Source organism: Calonectris borealis, chromosome 17, assembly GCF_964195595.1.
Source record: "Calonectris borealis chromosome 17, bCalBor7.hap1.2, whole genome shotgun sequence".
Taxonomy (NCBI): Eukaryota; Metazoa; Chordata; class Aves; order Procellariiformes; family Procellariidae; genus Calonectris; species Calonectris borealis.
Genome location: NC_134328.1, coordinates 14,337,410 through 14,358,319, shown reverse-complemented (window position 1 = coordinate 14,358,319; position 20,910 = coordinate 14,337,410). Strand labels below are relative to the sequence as shown.

At 49.1% G+C, this 20,910-nt stretch overlaps 1 protein-coding gene across 1 annotated transcript in view; it reads left to right on the top strand.

The window, feature by feature from the left end:
- The first annotated feature begins 3,689 nt into the window (after positions 1-3,689).
- LAMA5 (laminin subunit alpha 5) overlaps positions 3,690-20,910 on the top strand; it is a 95,249-nt gene continuing 78,028 nt past the window's right edge. Inside the window, exons 1-3 of the mRNA XM_075167066.1 lie at positions 3,690-3,700; positions 4,441-4,624; positions 10,768-10,920. Coding sequence (XP_075023167.1) covers positions 3,690-3,700; positions 4,441-4,624; positions 10,768-10,920 — 348 coding nt within the window. The remainder of the gene's footprint in view (positions 3,701-4,440; positions 4,625-10,767; positions 10,921-20,910) is intronic.

Below are 20,910 nucleotides of genomic sequence, written 5' to 3'. Positions count from 1 at the left end.
CAGACCCTGGTCAAATTCCTCATGCCTTCAACAAAAGTCTTCAGTCATTTCCCACTGTAGATTCAAACTGTGCCTTAGCTCCCCCTATGCAGAGGGGTTTAAAAAGCTGTAATTGAGCTGTCAGTTTGAAGAACAAACAGGGGAAATGTACTTTGGGTCTCTGTGGGCTGTTTGCAGAACTGTCTGTATGTGCATGTGTGCGGGGGTCTGTGTGAACAGGAGGGGAACTCCTTTCTGTGCTTCTGTGAACTGAGCAAACTCAATGCAAGCCTCACTTGAAACCTGCTATGTCTTTTTTTTGTTTTGTTTTACAGTCTTCTCAGGTACAGCTCGTGAAGCTTGTAAAGTTATAGGGCTGGAGATGTGCTTGAAGGATATTCATTGCTCTTCCGGCTTGTGTTGGTTCAATTCCAGCTCATGTGGAATTAGTTCTTAGCTTCTAGTAGCTGTTCTTGACACACTTGCATCAAGATATGACATGCTTATGAAAATGGTGATCTTGGTATAATGTTCTTAGGTCACCACAGAGCAAAGCTCAGGAAACACATTCCTTCACACTGCTTGCAGCAGGGTAGTAGAAAAGTAATTAAATCTGTAAGATAACGTGTTCCTGACCCCATTCAATACACGGTACAAGAACCATATGCTCACTTATTTGTCTTGGCTCAGGCACTGCTTTTACTGACGGCTCTGACTGTGGTGGTACCTTGCTAGGAAATACTGCACGTGAAGGCAATGGTTCTTTTTCCCTTGGCCATATGTTGGTTTTCCCAGAGTGAGGAGCACTTCTTTCATTTCTTTACGTAATAGACAATACAAAACAAGAGAATTTATTCACAGCAAGCAGAATGTGTCTGCATTGCCACTGAATCACTTGACAGGCCTTGCTTCTGTCTGTGGGACACTTCCCTGCACTTCTGCAGTAGGTTAAAAGGGTCTATGTAGATAGGAGAACTCTTGCTTGTAATTTGCTGAATCTTTGTTCAAATTTAGGAACTGGGTTCCCTCATCAAGGTAAGCTGTGGGGAGCCCAAGCATTGAATTTGTTCTCGGATCTCTTTAAAGCTCTTCCTGTCCCTCCCAAAACCCTGCTGTCATTCTCAGCTTGCTTGAAGAAAGAGCTTGCGGTTTCTGATGGCAGCTTCTGGCAAGCTCCTCATGGTCCTGCAGTTTTTAGGGAGGCAAAAGTAAAAACTTCAGTGGAACTCAGATGCCTTTAACGGTTGCAGATGGGTAGCAGCATGGCTGAAGTCGTGTTGCTACATGTAGGTTCAGAGAAAATTGGAGTAGGATTGCTACAGGCTGGATTTTTTTTTTCAGTTCTTTCTGCATTCACTGGTAGTGGATTGGTTTTAAACGGAAAAGTCTCTTCTGCTTCAACACCTCCTATTTGAGAGTGTGTCACTATGACCAGTAGCTTTGTGAAGCCAAGCCAAGAAGCACCGTTGCTAGGCTCAAGAAACTAGTAAAATTCAAAGAGGGATCAGAGCAGATAATAACACGAATGGTAAATGTCGGGGGCTGTTGAAGTTAACGCTTTGAAAAGCTTCTTAAATGGAAGAAAGGCCTCAGTATTCAAGCTAGGTTCTAGCTAGTTATAGATCAGGGGACATCTTTTTTGGGAGCAGAGTATATTCCTTGCCCACCCACGGGGGGTTTCACCTGAAATGTTTGCTGCTGGTAACTCTCAGATGAGATGTTGGACTAGATGGGACTTGTGTCTGGTCCAGATTAGCAAATATGTCTTGTTTTCCTGAGCGTGGCTGACCAGAGATGGCATCAGGATAGGAGTTCAAGCTGTTAACCTCAACTTTTTGGTTAACCTCCAAATCGGATGTTTAGCTATGTTATAAACCCTCTGCCCCTTTCTTTCTGTGCTGGGAAAAAAACCTCAGAATCCTCTTTCTTTAAACCATTTCCATTGCTTCTTGGAAAACTTCAGATCCCCTCAGTATAGTATAGGTAGCTAAGTACGTTTTCAGTCTTCAAACTGTCTTTGTGAAATAGCTCTGCGGTTGACTAGAGGCCAGTTCAGACTGCAGAAGGGTCATTTCTTCTGCATGGTGCTCCTGAGTCCGTGCCACAAAACCCACGTGCTAACTGTGATTGCACTCTGGGTGGACTGTTCACTTCCCTTAATTGCATTTTGGAGAGGTGATTAATTACGTGCCACAACGTTGCCACTAGAGGGATTACGGATGTTAGACAGGCCCAAGTGTTCTGCCTTGTAACTCTCTTGGCGGGGTGGGAGAAAGTTATTTTCCTAATCTGTGCCCTGCTTTCCTTGTTAACTCTTTTTATATATTCACAGGTGCCACGGGGTGTAAGTAGCTAATTAAACATGGCATTTGATAAGTTTAAGGAAGTTTTAATTCCTGTCCTGTGGAGTATTGGTCTCCCATACATAAACATGTTAGTTAACAATTACTGCAGAGCACAAGTACTTTCAAAGGTGGCTGTTCCACTTTCCCCAGAGCAAGCGACCCATTTTCAAGCACAGTTTAAAGGGCAAAGACTGCCTGTTCTCTTTATAAGAACTTATTTTAAAACGTTCTATTTAGCTTTTAAAGGATACATTCATCTGCTGAGTGATAAGATCTTGCATTAAGCGGGAAACCAGGGGAAAGATCTCCAAAGAGACAAGCAGGAAGGGGTTAAGAGATGTCTGAAAGCCCTTTAGGAAGTCTTTCTAACTGAATGGGCTTGGCGGCTGTGCTTCAGTGCTTCCTCGCCATGTGGAACCAGGCACCTCTCACCACCCTGCGTTCACAAGTCCTGATGTCATGCTAATGCCTTTTCGAACTGCGCAGTGCCAGGAGAGAAACAGCTGGCACTAGACGGCTCCCTGGTTCGTGATGGCATGTGGGTCTGCAGTCCTCCACCTCCTGATGTTGGGACCGACCAGCTTTCCCAAGCAGCACCTGGCCGGAGGGCTGCGAGTGTCCGACTGCCTGCAGCACAGGGCTCTGCAGTGACCAGGGCTCCGCTCTCACCGTACGGTAATCTTACGATATATCGCTATATGATAGGCCATGTACAGTGCTTTAGATACAGTAAAAGGGATCTTTCAAAGGCCCTTGAAAGCGCTGAAATGAGTGTAATTGCATAACCCGCCAGGTACATGCCATATGCGAATACAGTCCGTGGAGTTACGTATTTGAACTACACATATCACAACGCTTTTTTGTTTAAGAGCTTTTCATATTTAAGACAGTAACTTTTCCGAGAGGGCTGGTTCCTGCTAGGCTGTCCACAAAAGAGAAACAAAGAGGATGATGTGAGGCAACGAGCAAATGCCCAGCAGCAGCCTGTGAAGACCTGGACACGCTTAAGAGCTTGTTTTGCTTCCTGTGGGGTTCAAATACCGTAGCAATCCAACTGTGTGGAGTCCAGACCTGATCTCTGTTGGTCTACTCTGTACCGTCTTAGTTTAAAGAAACAGTATTGGCCAGTTCAGGGACAACGTTTTGTGTGTATTGTTCAATTCTTGGATTTAAAAAAGTCTGTCTGTGCTAGAAAATCAAAGTAGTGTTTTGATGAATTAATTTATGTATTGTTATATATAACTTCTTGTAATATGTTCAGTTTCTTGCCCGTAAAGTGTCTTTCCCCCAGTAGTATATAAAGACCTGACAGTGTGTGTCCTTGCAAGTCACAGTGCGGAGGGACTGTCCGTGGGTAGCGGAGGGATGGGGAGAAGGTTGGGTTATCGCTGAGCTGCTTCTTTCCCCCTTAGGTGAGAAGGCAAAGCCTCTCCCCGAAAGCCAGCCTTTCTGAGGAACGTGGAAGCAAATTTTCACTGTCCAGATTTAATGAGAACCGACGGTATACCCCGAGGAGAGTAAACTGGATTTTGTGGAGCCTTTTACTGTTTTGTTAATTAGTAATAGAGTTTTTCCTGGAGATAAACCGATCTATCGGTTAATGGAGTTTAACGTACTAAAATACCAGCGAGCGCGACCGAAGCAGCGCAGCCCCGCAGATACAATAGGCACATTGTTTCCCTGAGGATCCTATCCCCCCTTTATTGGGGGGGGGGGGGGGGGGGAGTCGCTTCACCCCGTTTGGCCTCTCCTCCCGCAAGGCTGCAGCTGCCCGCGGGGCCGGGGGGGCTCCCGGGGCGAGGCCGGCGGGGGGGCAGAGGACCCCGCCGGCGGCGCTGAGCGAAAGGGTTAAGGGCGGCGGGGCCGCGCACGGGGCGGGCGGCCCCTCCCCGCCGCCGGGGCAGAAGTAGCGCGTCCGCGGCGGCGCGGCGCGCAGTGCCGAGGCGGCGGGACGGGGGAGGTTGGTGCCGCTGCCCGCCCCCGCCGCTCGGGCAGCCTCGGTGAAGATGGCGAGGGTGGCGGAGCGGGGCGGTGCGCGGCTGGGGCTGTTGCTGCGGCTGCTGCTGCTGGCGTTGCCCGCCGCCGCCGCCGCCCGCCCGCCCGCCTCCTTCCCCAGCGATGTGAACGGGCACAGCCTCCACCCGCCCTACTTCAACCTGGCCGAGGGCACCCGCATCTCCGCCACCGCCACCTGCGGCGAGGAGGCGGTGGGCGCCGGCAGCCGCCGCGCCGTGGAGGACCTCTACTGCAAGCTGGTCGGGGGGCCGGTGGCGGGGGGGGACCCCAACCAGACCATCCAGGTACGGCCGGCGGGGGGGCACACCCGCACACGGGCCCCTTGCGGAGCCCCGCTAGGGTGGCAAAGCCATCTCCTGGCTGGGGGGGTGCAGAAAGGTCCGAGCCCCGCTTTGTGCTCCCCCGGCCATCGCTCCCTCGTCCCACCCCTGTTTTTCAGCCGTCGGTGCGAGAAGAGACAGAGCTCGGTCTTGCCGGGGGCTGAGAGGGCTGGGAACGGCAGAGGCTGCAGCAAACAGTGGGGCAGCTCCGGGATAGGTGAGCAAGCGGCGTGCAGGGCCGCACGGCCCCCACTACCACTGGTGTTTTCCCACGCATCCCCGCTTGCCTGGCCACCACAGCCGGACCTTGTGCAGAGCTGGTGTCCACCAACTGGCTGATGGGTTAGTGGTGGGGTGCTCTGGGAGGGGGCAAAGGGCAGGCAGGGGTGGTCATCCTCCCCTGCCCAGGCCTGTACAGTGGAGCCGGGAGCCCATCTGAAGCCCCCCGGAGCAGCAAGGCGATGAGAAGCACATGCTTTCTCTCCCAGCCTTGCCAGAAGTTGCACACGTGGAACGCGGCTTGCTGAGTTCCCATGGCATTATTTTTAAAGTTGTTGGTTCTTTATGTTGACAAAATCCTGGGGCAAACCAGCTCCTAAATTCCTCTGCCAGTCAGAGAATCAACATACGATAAACATGATAATATTTACCTTTACGGGTCTTAATTCTGCTGTTCCCTCTGCGTTCAGTGGGGCATTAAGATGAGCAGAGGAGAAACTTAAGAGGGTGAGTTTTACAAGTGAATGTCAGGTGACTTATCTCAGGAGTCCCATTTTAAGCGGACCAGAAGGAGCTTGCTGCCAGGAATGTAGATGGTAAAAACTGCTGTGCAGTTTAACAGCTATGGTTCTCTTGAAAAGGGGAAAGAACAGTTGTAAACGGGCTTGTAAAACACTAGTTTTGGTTGCAGGAACTCCAGACCCGCTGCCCCCCTCAGGGCAGCCCAAGCTGGGAAGAGCAGCTCTGATTTGAAACGCTTTGCAGCCTGAAGCCTGCCACGGAGCTGCCAGCCGTTGCTTGCCAGTGTTTTCTGCTTGTTGCTTATGAGGTTCACAGTGCCAGTTCACCTGTTGCAATGGAACAATAAGGTTGTCTGTAGTACGTAGCAGTAAGGAAGAGCAAGGGAAAACTCAGTTTCTCAGATCGAGCCTTTCTTGGCCTTTTGGTAGGGGTGGCTTTGTTACAAGATGATCTCTGAAACATTTTTCTCATTCTGGCCACATTCTCCCAAGTTAGTGTTGTACTAGGAATTTTCTGGCTATTGTGTGGTTATGACATGGAATTTTGCCCTCTTTGTAGTAGAAATTGTTGAAGATGTTACTGGATGGCAAAAAGCTGACATATCCTTCTGAGTTCTGCCACCTTTTAAAGTGATCTGTTTCACTTTGCTGCACTGTAAAATAATGTAACTTGAAGAAGCTTTGCTTTAAGTACTAGTAGCAGGAGACTTATAGGGACCTAGATGTAGTAATTGTGCCTACAGTGAAGCAAAGGTGGTAAGGAAAGGTAAAGAAGTAACTGCTACTATGTGCACTTGCAAACAAATGTGAATGATCTGCCAAGCAAAACTGAGAGGATAAGACTGCTTGGAAAAGCTGGCAAATGTGGGTATGCATTTATCGCTCTACATCTGTCTACCTGTGCTCTGGCCATAGTTCAGCATGACACACTGCACTAAGGATGCTGGTGACTAAAATAAACCCTTCAGGCTATACCAGCTTTGGGGGCAGTTGTAACTCACCCTTCAAGTGCAGCCCTTTCCTGGCACCGCAGGGTGTGCACATCCTTCCGGCTTCCCCCTGCTGCCATACAGCGTTCCTCAGCCATGGATTTCTGCAGTGACCCCCTCCCGTCCCCTCTGCAGCTCTGGCACAGGGTTGCTTTGATCTGAGCACCTCTTCCCAGGCCAGTGGTCTTTGGTCAGTCTGAAAGCTTTTGAAAAATCCTTTTGTAGTGGCTCCTTTCCATGACCACAGGCAGCACCTAAAAGGGAGGGGAGGAAACGGGAGGCATCAGAGCAGAGGTCAGAGTTCCCAATTCATCCCCTTTAGGGGTTTTGGCACCACCCGGTGACTAAAGCAATGAGGGAGGTGGAGGGAGGTGGGAGGGAAGTGTTCAATTTGAGCAGGCTGAAATGACAATAATGAACTCCACATGCATGTCGTCGCTGCCTGCATGTCCCACCAGACGGAATTCCTTCTCTTCTCCGTTCACCTGCTCAGTGCTGCTCGTGCACGGTGTGGCTGTGGTGTAAAGGGGGTTTTGGTCAGGAATTCTGAAAGAATGCCTCTTGGGACCCTCCAAGAGATTGCTGTGTGCTGTGGTGGTGAAGCGACGTTTGCTTGACTAAAGACCTAGTGTAAACATTAATACAATCATCTAGTCAATGAGTTCAGTCAGTTCTGTGTTTTCTGCTTGTTTTCATTTGATATTGTAGAAGACTTTCAGGAAAGGGAGTTCATTGGCTTTAAAACGTGATAGTCTTAAAATGTCGATAATCGTCAAGCTTTCTGAAATAATGCTGCCCTAAAGACACTTGCAGTGTTTTTGGCACAGCTTGTGGGAAGGCTCTAAACCTTTTCAAGGAGTTTCCTTTGCTTTATTCAGGGCTCTTTGGCAGAAAACAGCATTTCTAACTGTGGGGGGCTTTTCAATCTGCAAGGATGTGATGCACAGCGATGCCGAGGTGTGCTGAAATGGACTCACCATGGAGGTTTGCTTTCCTTGTCCCACTTGTTAATCAGCATGGGCAATCCTACCTTGATGATAATGCCTTGAAGATGAGGCAAAAGAGAGATTATAGGCTTATTTTTCTGATCAAGCTTTACTGAAGATGCTTGTAGCTGTCTGTCTTCCAAGACGGAGATGGCTCCGCAAAGGCATAGCCATGTACTCACGTTCCCCATCCCATCCAGCTGCCTGGGGGCTGTTCCAGAGACCTGCCAAAGCTGGCAGGGATTGTACACTGCTCTCGGAGTGAGGCAGGGTTGTAGACAATTACTTTATTTCAGGAGATTAGTTCTGTAACAATAAGGGAAGTTATTAGCATTGATTGAAGCTATTAAGGACCTTAGAATTTAAAAATGTGCAACAAACCTCACTGATTTCAAATCACTGCTTCTTTTGCTTTGCACGTTGAATTGCAGTGCTGAGCTATGCTTGCCTGAGCAGTATTGGCACTTACCGGAGGTCTTGTCCTCTCACTCTTCCAGATGTTGGTACAGATGAGGTCTGAAGCTGTTTCATACCTGAATGTCTCTGAATTAAGTGGCATTCTCTTTTTATGTCCTGCAGTTGTCGGTGACCATCTGCCCCCGTGCTTCTTTATCCCGTGGCGTGTCTCTTGTGCATGGTGCTACGCAGCAGAGGGGAGCTGGCTCAGCCCAGGGCTCTCTGTGGTTTGGGTTACAGTTTGTGTTGTACCTCTCCGTATGTGTCTCTTCTGTGTTTACATATATGATAGCATTGGACTTCAGTGGTTTAACTGCAGCTGAAGGCATGTAGTTTTTAGAACGAGTTGCTGTTGCCTGCAGAAAAAACACCTGGTGAGGTAGCACCTGCTTAACTCTGTGAGAGCAGTTATTTGGTCTGCAAGGACAGCCCTGGTAAGAGCTTGCAAGCATGCACTTTCCTTGTCTGAAATATTAATTTTTGCCCCCCATTTCCTGCCCTTCTTACCTCATCCCCAGCGGCCCAGGCTGGGTCACGCTTCCTGTGGTTTTCCGATAAATTAGGTGAGGAGAGCTGAGGTTGGGTCATGGCAGGGCCAGATAAACCAGGACAAAGCCATCTGCTTTCCCCGAGGCAAGCCGTGCCAGCGGGGTGCCAGGCTAGTCTTTATGCTCAGGGGATACTTCAAAGTTCCCATTGACGTGAGCGGGAACAGGATCAGGCCTTGCAGGTCTCTGGAAGCTGCCCTCCATTCAAACCTTCTCCTTATCTCTTTCCCTTTGCAGTTTGCTCTGATAGATAGTGGCAGTTTTATGTTCTTTAAGCTGCCTTGCAACTTCTTGTATTGCTGAAGTTCTTTCTTTGGCGTACCTTGGTGATGTCCATGCCTCTCCTGCTCTGGCAGCCTGCTGTCTCTGCTAAGCCTGTGGCTCTCAATTGCTTTGTAATTAAAATCCTCTGCTGATGTCAGAACTTCTCTCTTCCCTGTAGAGACGTGATGCACTGTGAAGGAGCCTGATTTGTTCTGAAATAGGAAAAGCTGGAAACCATTCTCATCAGGTTTAGGTCTGGCTCTAATGAAACATCTAATGAGCAACTGGTGCATCAGAGGGGCTAATCACACTTTTAACAGCAAACTTAGTTCAGCTGTTGACACATTACCAGCCCAGCGGCAGCTAACGCATGCAGGCTGCGCAGCAGTGGGGAGGGGTAACAGCAGCATTACAAATGTGGCGCAGCTGATCCTAATTTTTAGTGCCCTCTTACTAAACTTGAATTGACTGTCGCCCATCAGTGTGAACTTTGTGTTCAAAATTGTGTTCACATCCGTGGCAAGAATTTAAAGTATGAAACCACTATTTTTTTTTGTTATTTATCCCCATTTTGTAACCTTGCCTCACTTCTCCCCCCACCTCAGTGTTCTGTATTGTGCTGCAGAAATTTCCACACAACCTGTTGCACCGGTTCCTGTTAAAAGTTTGAGCCAAAGAGTTGGGTCAGTTTTATCTGGTCTGCTCTCCTTGCTCAGTGCGTGTTCAAACGAGCCTTGTCCTGACCTCTCTGTTCAGCGGGAACTCCCTGAGTGGGCATCAGGGTTACCTGGATGGTTTCAGCTGCCCTTTTCTTTGGCCTTGTGCTTGCCTGTCCGCTATTTTCATATCTCTAGTGGAGTTAATTAAATAGTGTTCTTGTTCAGTACAATTTGCGTTGCATAATTGCCTGCAAATAACATAGCACATGGCTGTGGGGAAGAATGCTGTGAAATCTCAGTCTCCTTTGCACTGAGATTCCTCCAGAGTTTGGGGCATCTGGAAAATCACACGGTCTGCGGTGGCTCTGTCTTGCCTCAGCCCCTGTAGGGGTGCAGATGGAGTACGCAGGAAGGAGACTGCCTGTCTTGAGATCATGTACCTGGTGTAATATTAAAGCTGGCTGCAGCTGGGACAGGCAAGGGCAGCTTGCTTGCCTGGGGATAACTGTGCCTTTAAAAGGAAAACTGTCTATAACAGAGTTCCCTTCCAGGCTGCTTGTAGCAGCAATTTAAGTGACAGAACAGGGCTCCACAAAACAAATACCTTGCCGATTTTCAGGGCTATTTGCAGGTTTTCTTAATAGTGGGTCAGATTCATTTGTGCATTAAATGGGAAAGAAAGAATTGCCCCTAACAGCTCAGGTCTTTGTCTGATCCTGCTCAGGAGATGCTGTTAAAGTTGCAGAGCTGTTTTCTCTGGCAGCGTGTCCATGGAGCTGACAAAGCCACCCGCACCACAAAAGCAAGACAGAAAAGTGATTGCAGCTAGGTCCCTGGCCAGCTGACAGCGGGGGCTGTCCATTTCTGGCCTTGCATTGCAGCATCACCAGCAAAAGGAACTTGGCTGCTAGACTATTAAGCTTGAAAATGTAGCTGAAAGGACTGTACTTGTCAAATGAATAGGTTGACAAGAAACAGATTGCAGGGAGTTGGGCAGAAGAACTGCCAGTCTGGGTCCGAAGGAATGACTGAATGGTCCAGGTCAGGATCTGTGGGTGTCAACAGGGGTGTGAGTGGCAGCCTCAGCAGGGGAGCTGGTGGCCCTGGAGCTTGGGCTGCCGCTCCCCATTGCGGTGCGGCTTCTCCCTTTGCATACTCTTCTGCATCTGGCAACCAGTCCTTTGTGTCTCGGTCCCTCTGCCAATGCTCAGTGCCTATCTGAAATACAGAAGGGATGCTTCTTAGAGCAGCCCAAATTCTACACTGGGCTGTTGTTGTGGGGCTTTTGAGCTTTGTCTGGTTCCTTTTTCTGTCCGTGCTCTAAATTGATGTAAACAAAAAGTTTATATATTGATTTGCATTAGCAGGCTTACACCCTCTATTTTCTGAATTGCTGCGATACCTGTCTGCTTTGTGCCATGTTTTTCTGGCTACAGTTAAATGTTATTTTTGTACTTTCCAACAGGGCCAGTACTGTGACATCTGCTCCTCCGCAAACAGCAACAAGGCCCACCCCATAACAAATGCCATTGATGGGACAGAGCGCTGGTGGCAGAGCCCCCCTCTTTCCCGGGGACTGGAGTTCAACCAGGTCAACGTCACTTTGGACCTTGGACAGGTAACCCAAGTCCTTCTTGGTTATGTTGTAGACCATGCTGGCAAGGACCTGTCCATCTGCTTCTAAAATCCTTCAATGGTCCTTGCTGGAAGGGTGGGACAAAACCCGCTCATTTAATGACAGGGCAGGAGGCTGTGGTTAAAATATGGAAAGGAAAACCTCGTCTGTCTGTAGTATTAACTGCAGTGTGTGCTATTTGCTGTTACTATTTAGGTTCTCCCTAAAAGTTGAGTTACTCACGGAAACCTACCTTACTATGCAGGTGCCATTCCCCTAAAGCAGGTACCTGGCTCCCAAAGGGGGACGGTTAGCAAGGCTTCACCCCAGAACACAAAAATACAGCCCTGAGGAATTTAAGGTTGTGCTGTAAAATTTTAACTGGTGCGTTTAAAACTCTTTAAAAACAGCAAGTCGGTGCTGAAGATCTTCCTATAAAAGACAAAGAATGACAATGGATGTTTGGTCTCTAATGCTGGCAAGTCAAAGGCAATTAACATTGTAATAGCACGGCTGCCAGCCCCCACCGCCTCCTCTGCTGCTCCTATTCATCCGCAAAACTATCCCTCTGGAAATGGGTTATTCTCTCACACTTTCCTCAGCTTAGAGAAAAGCAGCAGAAAAGATGTCCTGGCTGAAGCTGCAGGGGCAGGAAGGTATTATAAGCCAGAGACCTGAAGGGCTGCAGGATATGGGTCTGCTTTCTGGTATGGGGCCATTGCTCCGGCTGTTGGATGGGGAAACTCCTCAGTCCTCAGCTCGGGGTAGGGGTGTGTGAGACACCCCTTCCTCTGCAGTGCCGAGCAGCCTCACCTCTGGGAGCAGCCCCAGCTGCTCGCTGGCAGCCGTTAGCCCTTGTGATTCAGGATTTGGGACATTTGCTCTGTAGTCTATGACAGTTTAGCAGTTAACTACTGAAGTGCCTCCACGAACAAGTAGGGATGGGCTTTCATCTCTTCTGCTGCACTTCCCCGAGCTCTGCTACCAGCCCTGCAGCACCAAACGCCAAGTTTGGGTCCTCCTTAGCTGGAAGGTCTGTGGGATGGGGCAGGTGCACAGCTTTGGACAACTCACCTCTTGCATAGGAAACCTGGCTGCTGTGATTGCTCAGGCAGCCTTTCAGGGGCTGAGTGCATTGCCCCTTTATTTGGGAGTTTGCACTGATTGCAGTGATTTCAAGCCTTCTTGGGCACTGAAGCTTTGCACTGACCTTGCAGGTGGCTTTTTCACCCTCTCTGGTGGAGTAAAGGCTCGTTTGTCACTACTGTTTGTAAGGCATCTGACTCCAAATTTACAGCTATAGATACCTGGGATGTATTGATGACGATACCCTTCTGTAGATGCCTCAAACACACACTTTAGTCCCCAGGATTGTGTCTGATCTGCTCCCTGCCCTGCTGTAGCACTCGCTTGGAGCCTCTCAAACACCCGCCACGAATTTGTTCTCTCCCATGAGTGCCAGCTATCTAAAGCTGTGCTGTACACAGCACTAGCAAAATATCTCCTAATGCCCGGGGCATATCATGCATCGCATAATAGCTGTGTGGGCAAAGCCTCCTGGGGCCGCACACAGTGTGCTGGTCCCGTTAGCTAACGTAGGTGGCATCTGCTGTGTCTCTTAGAAACTTCCCAGCTGGCAGGGGTGTGCTGGGTGGGTGGATCGCTTGCACTCCCTCCTCTGACCAAGGGCCAGCCTGCAACGCGGCTTTCTGATCGCGCACTGCTTCTCTGAAAAGGGATTTTCGAAGACCAACTTTCCTTGAGAGCTTCTCCTCTTTGTCATTCTCTGTGGCAACTTTCTGGCTTTAAGCCAGAGCTAACCCAGCTGTGCTGCGTGCTTGCAAGCTGCTGCATTTGGCTTACCTGGGGATTTGCAGCCTTCAGAGCTGCAGTGCTGGGAGCCAGAGCCTGGAATAATTTGGGGGGGCTGCAGTACTGCTAAAACTGAGCTGGTGTAAGTTTACCTTCTCTCTCCTGCCTTCCTCTCCCAAGCCTCTGTGTTTGCTCTGGTGAGGTTGCACCATCGTTTCTGCAAGGTTGGTCGCAGAACTTGCACGTGTGGTTCTGTCTGCAGTTGCTTCATCTGGTGGGGGGTTTCTCTGGGCTCACAGTTCCTCTGTTTCCCTGCCACCTTCGCAAAGCAAGTGGTTGCCCAGCTGGTCTCAACAGGAGCCCAAACCTAAAGCTTCAGCCCATATTTAGTGGCTTCCTCTTTATACATGCCCTTATTGTATGTAATTGCTATAATAACCTGTTTATGCTCCTGGTGAGAGTCAGTTCTTTGCTTTTTCCTCCTTTGTTTTGGTATGTCGGGCAATAGAAACAAGATGAAATGTTACAGAATCGCTAATTTCCTCCTTTTGAAGTTGAGGCTGGTTGAAAGGATGGAAGATAAAAAGAGGAATTCTTGGGACCCAGCAGGGTCTGCAGGGCAAGTGCTGGATCAGGCCGGAGTACCTGGCAGCCAGGCTTTGCAAATTCCTTGGATACCTGTGAAACAGCACAGGTAACACCCTCAAAGGCATGTCTGAGAGCAGGGCTTTTTTTGGCTGGCAAACAAGGCCTCTCCTTGCTCTATGTAACCCTCTAGGGAGCTCTTGGACCAATTAAGATTTAATTTAAGGGACTGACGGCCAGTAAAAGCTTTTGTCCCATTGGGGGATCATGAGTGCCTGGAGCGCCAGTGCTGATGGCATGGTGCTTTGGCGAGGGCACAGCAGGGGCTGGCACAGGAGGTTATGGTGTCAGCCCCCTCCCTTCACTGCTGTGCTTCCCTGCTGTCTTTGTCCCTTTTGAGCCGTAAGTGCTTAATTACCAGCTGGAATCGGGTTTCTCCAGCATTTGGCAAGGCTGTGGCAACTGGGAGAGGGGCAGTTAATTAAGCAGCCTGTTGGTCTTTACTTTTGCTGGCTGGGAGCTTGTTCTCCTCAGAGGGATGTTAAAATCCTATGGGAAGGAGAGAGGGAGGAATATTCACAGGCAGCAAAGAAGTTAAAGGACGGCTCAGGCTGGCCACCCAGCTGGTGTGAGTATATTAAACACTCGCATCATGTCATCTTAGTGCCAGCAGTGGCCTAATCTTAACGGCTTCATCAGACGGATCAGAGCTCCCACCACAGCATGGGAAGAGATTGTGTCCGATTATCTGCTGGGGGGGTCGGATCTGAATTGCTCCCACTGGTTCCGTGTCTGTTCCTGCCTCCTTGGGGAGGAGTAATTTTTCTGTTCAGAATTGGTGGGGGGAAAAGCTGGAGGAGGAAAAGTCATTTGGGGGTTCCAGTGTCAGACCCGGCTCTGAGCGCCAGAAATATGGCAAACACCTCCAAGGAGGAAAGTTAAATGGAGTTTAGGAGCTGCTGGGGAGGGGAGTATGAAGAGGGAATTTTTTTTTTCTTGCTTTTAATCATGATGTTGTGCTTAAAGCTTTAGTATATTTAGGATGAGTGGCTGGGCCACTGCATGGATTTGCTGCAAAATACAACATCATGGCCCCATGATGAAGCACGGTTCAGGTTTTGCAGGGCAGAAGAATTGAAGGGTGCCACGTGCTGGGAGGACACTGTTGTGTGTGGTGGTATTGCTGGACAATCTGGACTTGTCCCCAGAACTGCCCATCCTGCCTGGCTTGGAGGGTAAAGGCCCGTGTTGTGACGGAAGCTCCTAAGCCTGCTCCACTCCTGCTTAGCTCCAAGCTCTTTCCTCTCCTGCTTGGCGCCTCCAGACCAGCTGGAAATGGGAAAGTGCCTCTGCTGCAAAGGGGCTGTGAGGGAGCAGAGGGAGAGGAGACCATGACTCACTGTCGCCATGGGAATTGTCCCCTGTGATCCTGCTGTGATTAAGTGCCACAGTGGGTGGAGGGGAGGAAAGGGTGTGATGGAAGATTCTTTTTTTTTTTTTTTTCCCCCAAGAAGGTCGTTTGAGTCAGAGCTGACAAAAATCAGGAGGTTTAAAGAAACATGAATGGCTGGCTGCCTGCCAGGGCCTGACATCTTCCTTGCATGAAGGTGAACCCAGGCCAGCCCTTCCCAGAGATGTTTATGGATAGTTGGTGCTTTATGATAAACTCTGTGGAGAGGAATGCTTGCAGTCATGCAAGAGCAGGAGCTTCGTGCCAGTGCTTGCTTGAGGTTAATTACTGCAGTGAGAAGGTGGCTGGATAACATCCCCCGTCTCCCCCCCATCCCCAGAGTCTGCTAGCCCCGGTGACACTAGAGAACAGGAGAATTTCAGACTGAAGTTTTGTAGAGAGTTTTGATTTATAACCCAAAGGTATTTAATTTGGCAGTGCCGCACAGAGGGCACGCAGCCTCCTCTATGCACTGGTCACCGGCAAGAAACACCTACGTCCATTCACCTCTGCCACTGAGGAGAGAAGAGAAACCTCCTCCTTTGGAGAGCTCCAGGCTGTTACTGCTTAAAATGCAGCTCCCTTTAGGGTTAAAAAGAAGAAAAAAAGTTGCATTCATTGGTAACTCATGAAGACAGAAAGGAAATGAAAAGGATTGTGAACTGAGCTCCTGGGCCAGTCTGAAGGTGTGTTTTGTAGTCAACGTAAGATGTGTCTAGGCAAGGGAGTAGATTGATAGCTTACCGGGTGCCTTGAGAAGTACCTCTTAAGTTTTCTAGTAATTACAATGGGATCTGCCAAAGTTACCATTTTTTCTGGTCTCTGTTGAACCGATTAACTTATGCTTGCCAGGCTCTTCTAACTCCAAAGTAAAGGTGTTTGTTGGCACTATACACACTAGACGCTTCAGCCCTTGGCCAACAGGCTGCTATTCTTTCAGTGTGAAACTTCTCTCAAAAGGAGGTGGGTGTTTTTCCTGAGGTGGATTTCTAGGGCATAAACCTGCTTCCTTTCCCTCTTGCACTGCAAACGTGGCCCCTCGGGACTGGCTTTACACAACGGTTAGACGTGCAGGACGCTTGCAGGTTCTGCGAGTGTGGCTGAATGCCTGACTTGCATGAACAAGTCAGTCCTCTTTATGCGAACTGATTTCTTGTTAATGAATATTAAATTCCTACTCATCCTTAGTAGATCTGGGCTAGGTTCTGTAGGTGAAAATGCCAGCTGGCCTAATGCTAAAGGAACACTACTGAATCAGAGCATAGTACCTTGTGTGTCACAGTGCTCCGAAATTTTCCTTCACCTCAGTTTCTAGCCTCCCATTTATTTTCATTTAATTGAAATAGTAGTGGAAGCTGCTGGTTGGAGATCTTCAGGAGCCCTCTTTGAAAGACAGCTGGAAGGAAGGCCTTGCAAACTGATGGGCTGTGGCTTACCTCCCTGTCCCCAGCAAAAGCCTTCAGCACACAGATGAATCTGATGTTTATTCTCTGGCTTGCTTAATTGAAAAATCCTTCTTGATGAGTAAACTCATGAAATCCCAAGAGAAAGCTCATGGTTCTTCTTGAATGGAGCTGTTGTCCTAGTGGCTGCTTTCTCTAGGCTTGGTGTGGGATAGGGGTGATGATCACCCAAGAATTTTCAGCTGAAAATTAGATAAATTTCTCCCTTCTTTCCCCTTCTTCCCTTTGCACCTTCATTTCAGTTGCTGTGAGAGCTCTTACTGCCTCCAGGTGATGTAGCTACGTTTCCCTCTGAGGCAGCCTTGTTCATTCTTGCTATACACAGGGGGAAACTTGAAACAAATCTCTTCCTTTCCTTCCCCTTGGTGGGGATGTCTTCTGCATTGTTTTTCCCAGCACACATTGCTGGGAAATGCACAGCTTCCATTTCTCTTGGGGCCACAGGCTGCCTTATCTGCCTGGCATGTGTTTTTCATGGAGCGTTGCAAGAATGGGTGAAGATTTAAGATTTTTTTAATGTAATTTTTACTTTTCTTAATTTCTCTTACTGTAAGGACTACTTGGTCTTCACTGTGCTGGGGCACCACTGTGGGAAAGGGGTAGGAGGGTTTAGTGACATTCATTGTGAGCTTTTGCACCTTAAGTACAGGGCTGGGGCGTAAAATCTCTAACAAAGACATTCTTTCTGGAAATTGTTCTCTGGCTCTTGCAGCAAAAGCAGTATTAAAAATCAAGCATGTTAAGCAGGCTGAGCAGAAATCCCTTTTGCTTTCAACAGCTGAGCCTACAGTCTCTTCTCCTGTGTAGAGTTCTCTGCAATTGCCGTAAAATCCTCCAAAAGTAGATCAAGATCTGTATTTGTCCATTTACAGGCTTCAGAATCCTAGTTCCCGGATCTGAAATGGCCTGTGGGAAAAGCAGAAAAGGTGTGACTGTGAGAGAGTGCACAGCACTGGGAGCTGGCGCTGAGCCCAGGTATATGGATCTTCTCTCCCAATGTATTTTCCCCTTTATTGTTTGAAATAACTTAGCTTGTGAAGGCTGTTCTGTTTTCTTCAAAGTTGCAGTTCCCCTGACCCAGACCCAGCAGCTTTTTTTTTTTTTTTTTGTGCTGATAAGGGAAGATTTTTGCCTTTGCTTGGCCCTTCTCAACCTTTCTGTGCTTTCTGCCAGCTTGCACTGGATTCCTGGCTCCAGCGGCTGCGTGAGAGCTGCTCAGGTGAGTGGGGAGGGAGTTGCCCGATTGTTAATCAAGTGAGGATCTGTCTCCTGGCAGCAAGAACAGACCCATCCTCTCCTTTTCAAACAGCCTTGCCAACTCAGATGCCAATTCCCCTCTCCGGGATCCAGAACAGCCAAGGCTGCGACTTCTTTCCTCTTTGTTAGTGCTGGTGGTGCTTGCTGTAAGGGAAAAGATGTGCAGAATGTCACTTTAGGTAAATCATGGATGACGTGAATTTTAATTGCATGTTATGTTTACTTATGTCATGAACCAGTACTGCTTACAATCAGTTTTCTGGGGCTGCAATGAGTAGATGGTATTTCACTTGTAACATTTGATTCCCAAAAGACCTGCTATGCCTCACGTCTGCCAGGCTGTGAGCACAGAGAGGAGAAGGCTTCCAGTGGAACAGGAGGCTCTGGGCAGATCACTCAGTGTTGTGGCACCTTTTGTGGCCGCCAAGGAGGGTGTTTCTGCCCATCCTTTGCATCTTGTACAAATGACCCTTGTGTTTCAACGGCTTAATCTTCCCAGAGGCTGTGCTTGCTCTGCCTAGACCTGAACCAGCTCCGGAGAATTCAGGTGTTAAAATAAGCCTCAGCCTCCCCCCCAGAACAGCTCCAGGTAATGACTGATGAAAGGATAATTACTCCGCTTCTAAAAAGTGCGTGCAAGATTTCCACTGTAATTTCTCCCTAGGTATTGTTGCCTACTTTTAATTTTGGCGTGATGAGAAAGGAGGAGGCTGGTGGTGAGGTCTCCTGCATGGAGCTCCCCCTTCCCTCCAGGCTGCCCGTTCCTGCTCAACTCCCTGGGATTCTTCAAAGATTAGGAGAAAGCCTCAGGGCGAGCACGAGCTGGGGAGAGGTCAGGTGAGCTGCAAGCTGGCATATGGGAGGCTTTAGTTTGTAATGAATAGCTGGAAGGCATGCCTTGTAATTTCTTGCTGTTCTCCTGGAAAGTGTCTGCTTGGCTGGGCTGGTAAATAAGAGCATGCCTTGAATCGGGTGTGAATATGTGCAGATACGCGTGCTCCAGAGGTCAGCTTTGTCCTGCCTGTTTGTGGTTGTACCAGGCAAGTTAAAACAGACCAGAACTGTCTAAGTCAGGCCTCTGTTCACTGGAGAGCTGTGTTTTCCTACTTCAGACAGATGTTGCACAGGGCATTTTGTGAAGGTCAGTGTACCCAGTGGAACCGGAGAGGTTCACAGCTCTGACAGGGAGATTGCTGGCATCTGAGTAAGTGAGTTAGCATTTTCTGCACTTTGGCTTGTCCCATCTTCGAAATGGGAATACTGCATCTATCTCCATCATTTTGTGGGCACAGCCTGTGTGCTGGAGCCTCCACAGCACCAGACCAATGAGTACAAAACCATTTGCAGAAGAGAATTGATTTCTTGAGTCAAGCCCCCAGGACAGCTCTGGGCTTGGCCCTGTGCAGCCCTTCTCTTCTGTCCGTCATCTTCCTCCAGCAAGTGGCAGCATCCCTCACCACTGCAGGGGGGGGCCTGGCTGTCCGTGGATTCATGCCCTGAACCCAAACCCCAGTGCGCACTGCTGAAGCTGAGGGCTGTGAGCCTGGAGGTGCTGCCAGTCCTGCTCTTCGTGTGACCCAGGTGTGGGCTGGGAGACACGCTTATCCGGTGGCATTGCATAGTCGGTTCAGTTCTTGACGCTTGTCCTGATCACGATGAGAAGCCACTCAAGCGGGCTTGTTCCTGCTTCCTGGGGCAGGCTTCCGGGAGCCGTCCTTGCCCTCCGTAGCTCTGGCACAGCTATGTCCTGGCTCAGATCCACTGGGCTGGCAGGGAGGATGCTAAATACACTTCTGATCATCTGCCTAGTCAGCTTCTCTGCTCTTTCAAGCATGTTCTAGCCCCCTGCACCTTTCCTTTGATGCTTTACCAGGCCTGGCTCAGCCCTGCTTTCATCTCTGCCTTATCCTTTTGTTATAGTCATAAACTTGGGCCTCTGGGCTGTGCCCAGCCTTGATCCTCAGCCGTTTCCTGGATTCGGTGCTCTTCAAATTCCATACCTCCCCTCCTATGCGTGACGCCAAGCAGTGCAATAAATAGTATATTGCTTCCCATTTGATAGAAAATAAAAGGGAGACTGGTAGGAAGACACAAAGTAAGAGGCACGTGCCTGGTGTGATGGGATGGAATAGTCTTTCTAAATGGCTTATGAGTAGACTCAAGATCAGTGGCAGCTAATTAGGGAAATGTGGCCTATTCACACAGACCTGGTAACTGAATTTTTGCTTCTGGATGCGTGCTAAGGGGATGGTTAGAGAGAAAAGATTGGAACAGGGATTTGTTATACTGGGAAGTTCAAGGAGGAGGACAAGGCCTAGAGAGTTGGCCCATGGATGACTCTGCAGAAGGTGAGGATGGCACAGTGGTTTGGGGCTACCTTTGTCACCAGAGACTCTGGTAAGGGTGGGAGGAATGACGTTATTTTGTAGAAGGACTTGCAAAGCACGTCTATAAAAAAAGGCCTCTGTTAACATGAGGTCGCTGCTAATGGAAGGTGGATCTGAATGGTGCCAGCTCCTATTTGCAGCACAGGAAGCAACGGTGCCTGTTGCCTCCAAGTGCCCCAGTCCAGCCCCATGAACACTGCTTTGGAAAGGCAGCCACCCAGGGTCAGGGAGAACAGAGGTGGGGACTGTTGGCGCAGTTTAGAAACTCAGCATCCACTTCCCTTCTCAGTCCTCTTCTGAGATGGTTCATTATGTTCTCTAGGCGGACTGGATATCACCTACTTGATGTCAGCGAGGGTGTGTAGCAAACTGCTTGCCAGCACAGTGGTACCACTGCTAGGATGCCAGGTGGCTCCAGAGCAGCAGGGATGGGGACATGCTCCTTCCTGACAGGTCTGCTCAGGGGTGACAGCCTCTGGAAGAGAGGATGAGCAGATAACGGGGCCCAGCAATTGCTGCTGCAACAAGACTTGCTGGGGCTTGTCAGTCAGAGCTCCTGGAGGACAGTGTTAGGATGGTAGTTTGACTGTCTTGTCCTTCCCTCTGTCGAATAACAAAATGTTCATGAGATGAGTCTCCTGGATGTGGTGGGAAGTTTCATACCTCTTGTTCCCAGCCACATCTACCTTGAGGAGCTGTGACTCTGCCAGCAGGGTTAAATTAGCTGAGCTCCTGTTGTACGGATACGTTTGTCTGTGTTGCATGGTGTACATGGTTATCTGGAAGTCAGAAGAGTTTCGCTTAGAATAAGCCTTTGTCCTAGAACATTGGCATATCATTGATGGATTTTACCATTGTACCTGTGTGTGCTGAAAACCACATCTTTGATGGAGCAGATTTACTGGCAAAAGCCTGTGTATGTAACTCGGCTCTAGTTGGTGGGCTTTGCCTGAGAATAATTTTGCACCTTTTGCTTGGCCTCCTGAGTCTCTTCAGTGATTGTTTGCATAACCCATGCAGTGACAAGCAAACAGCCAAA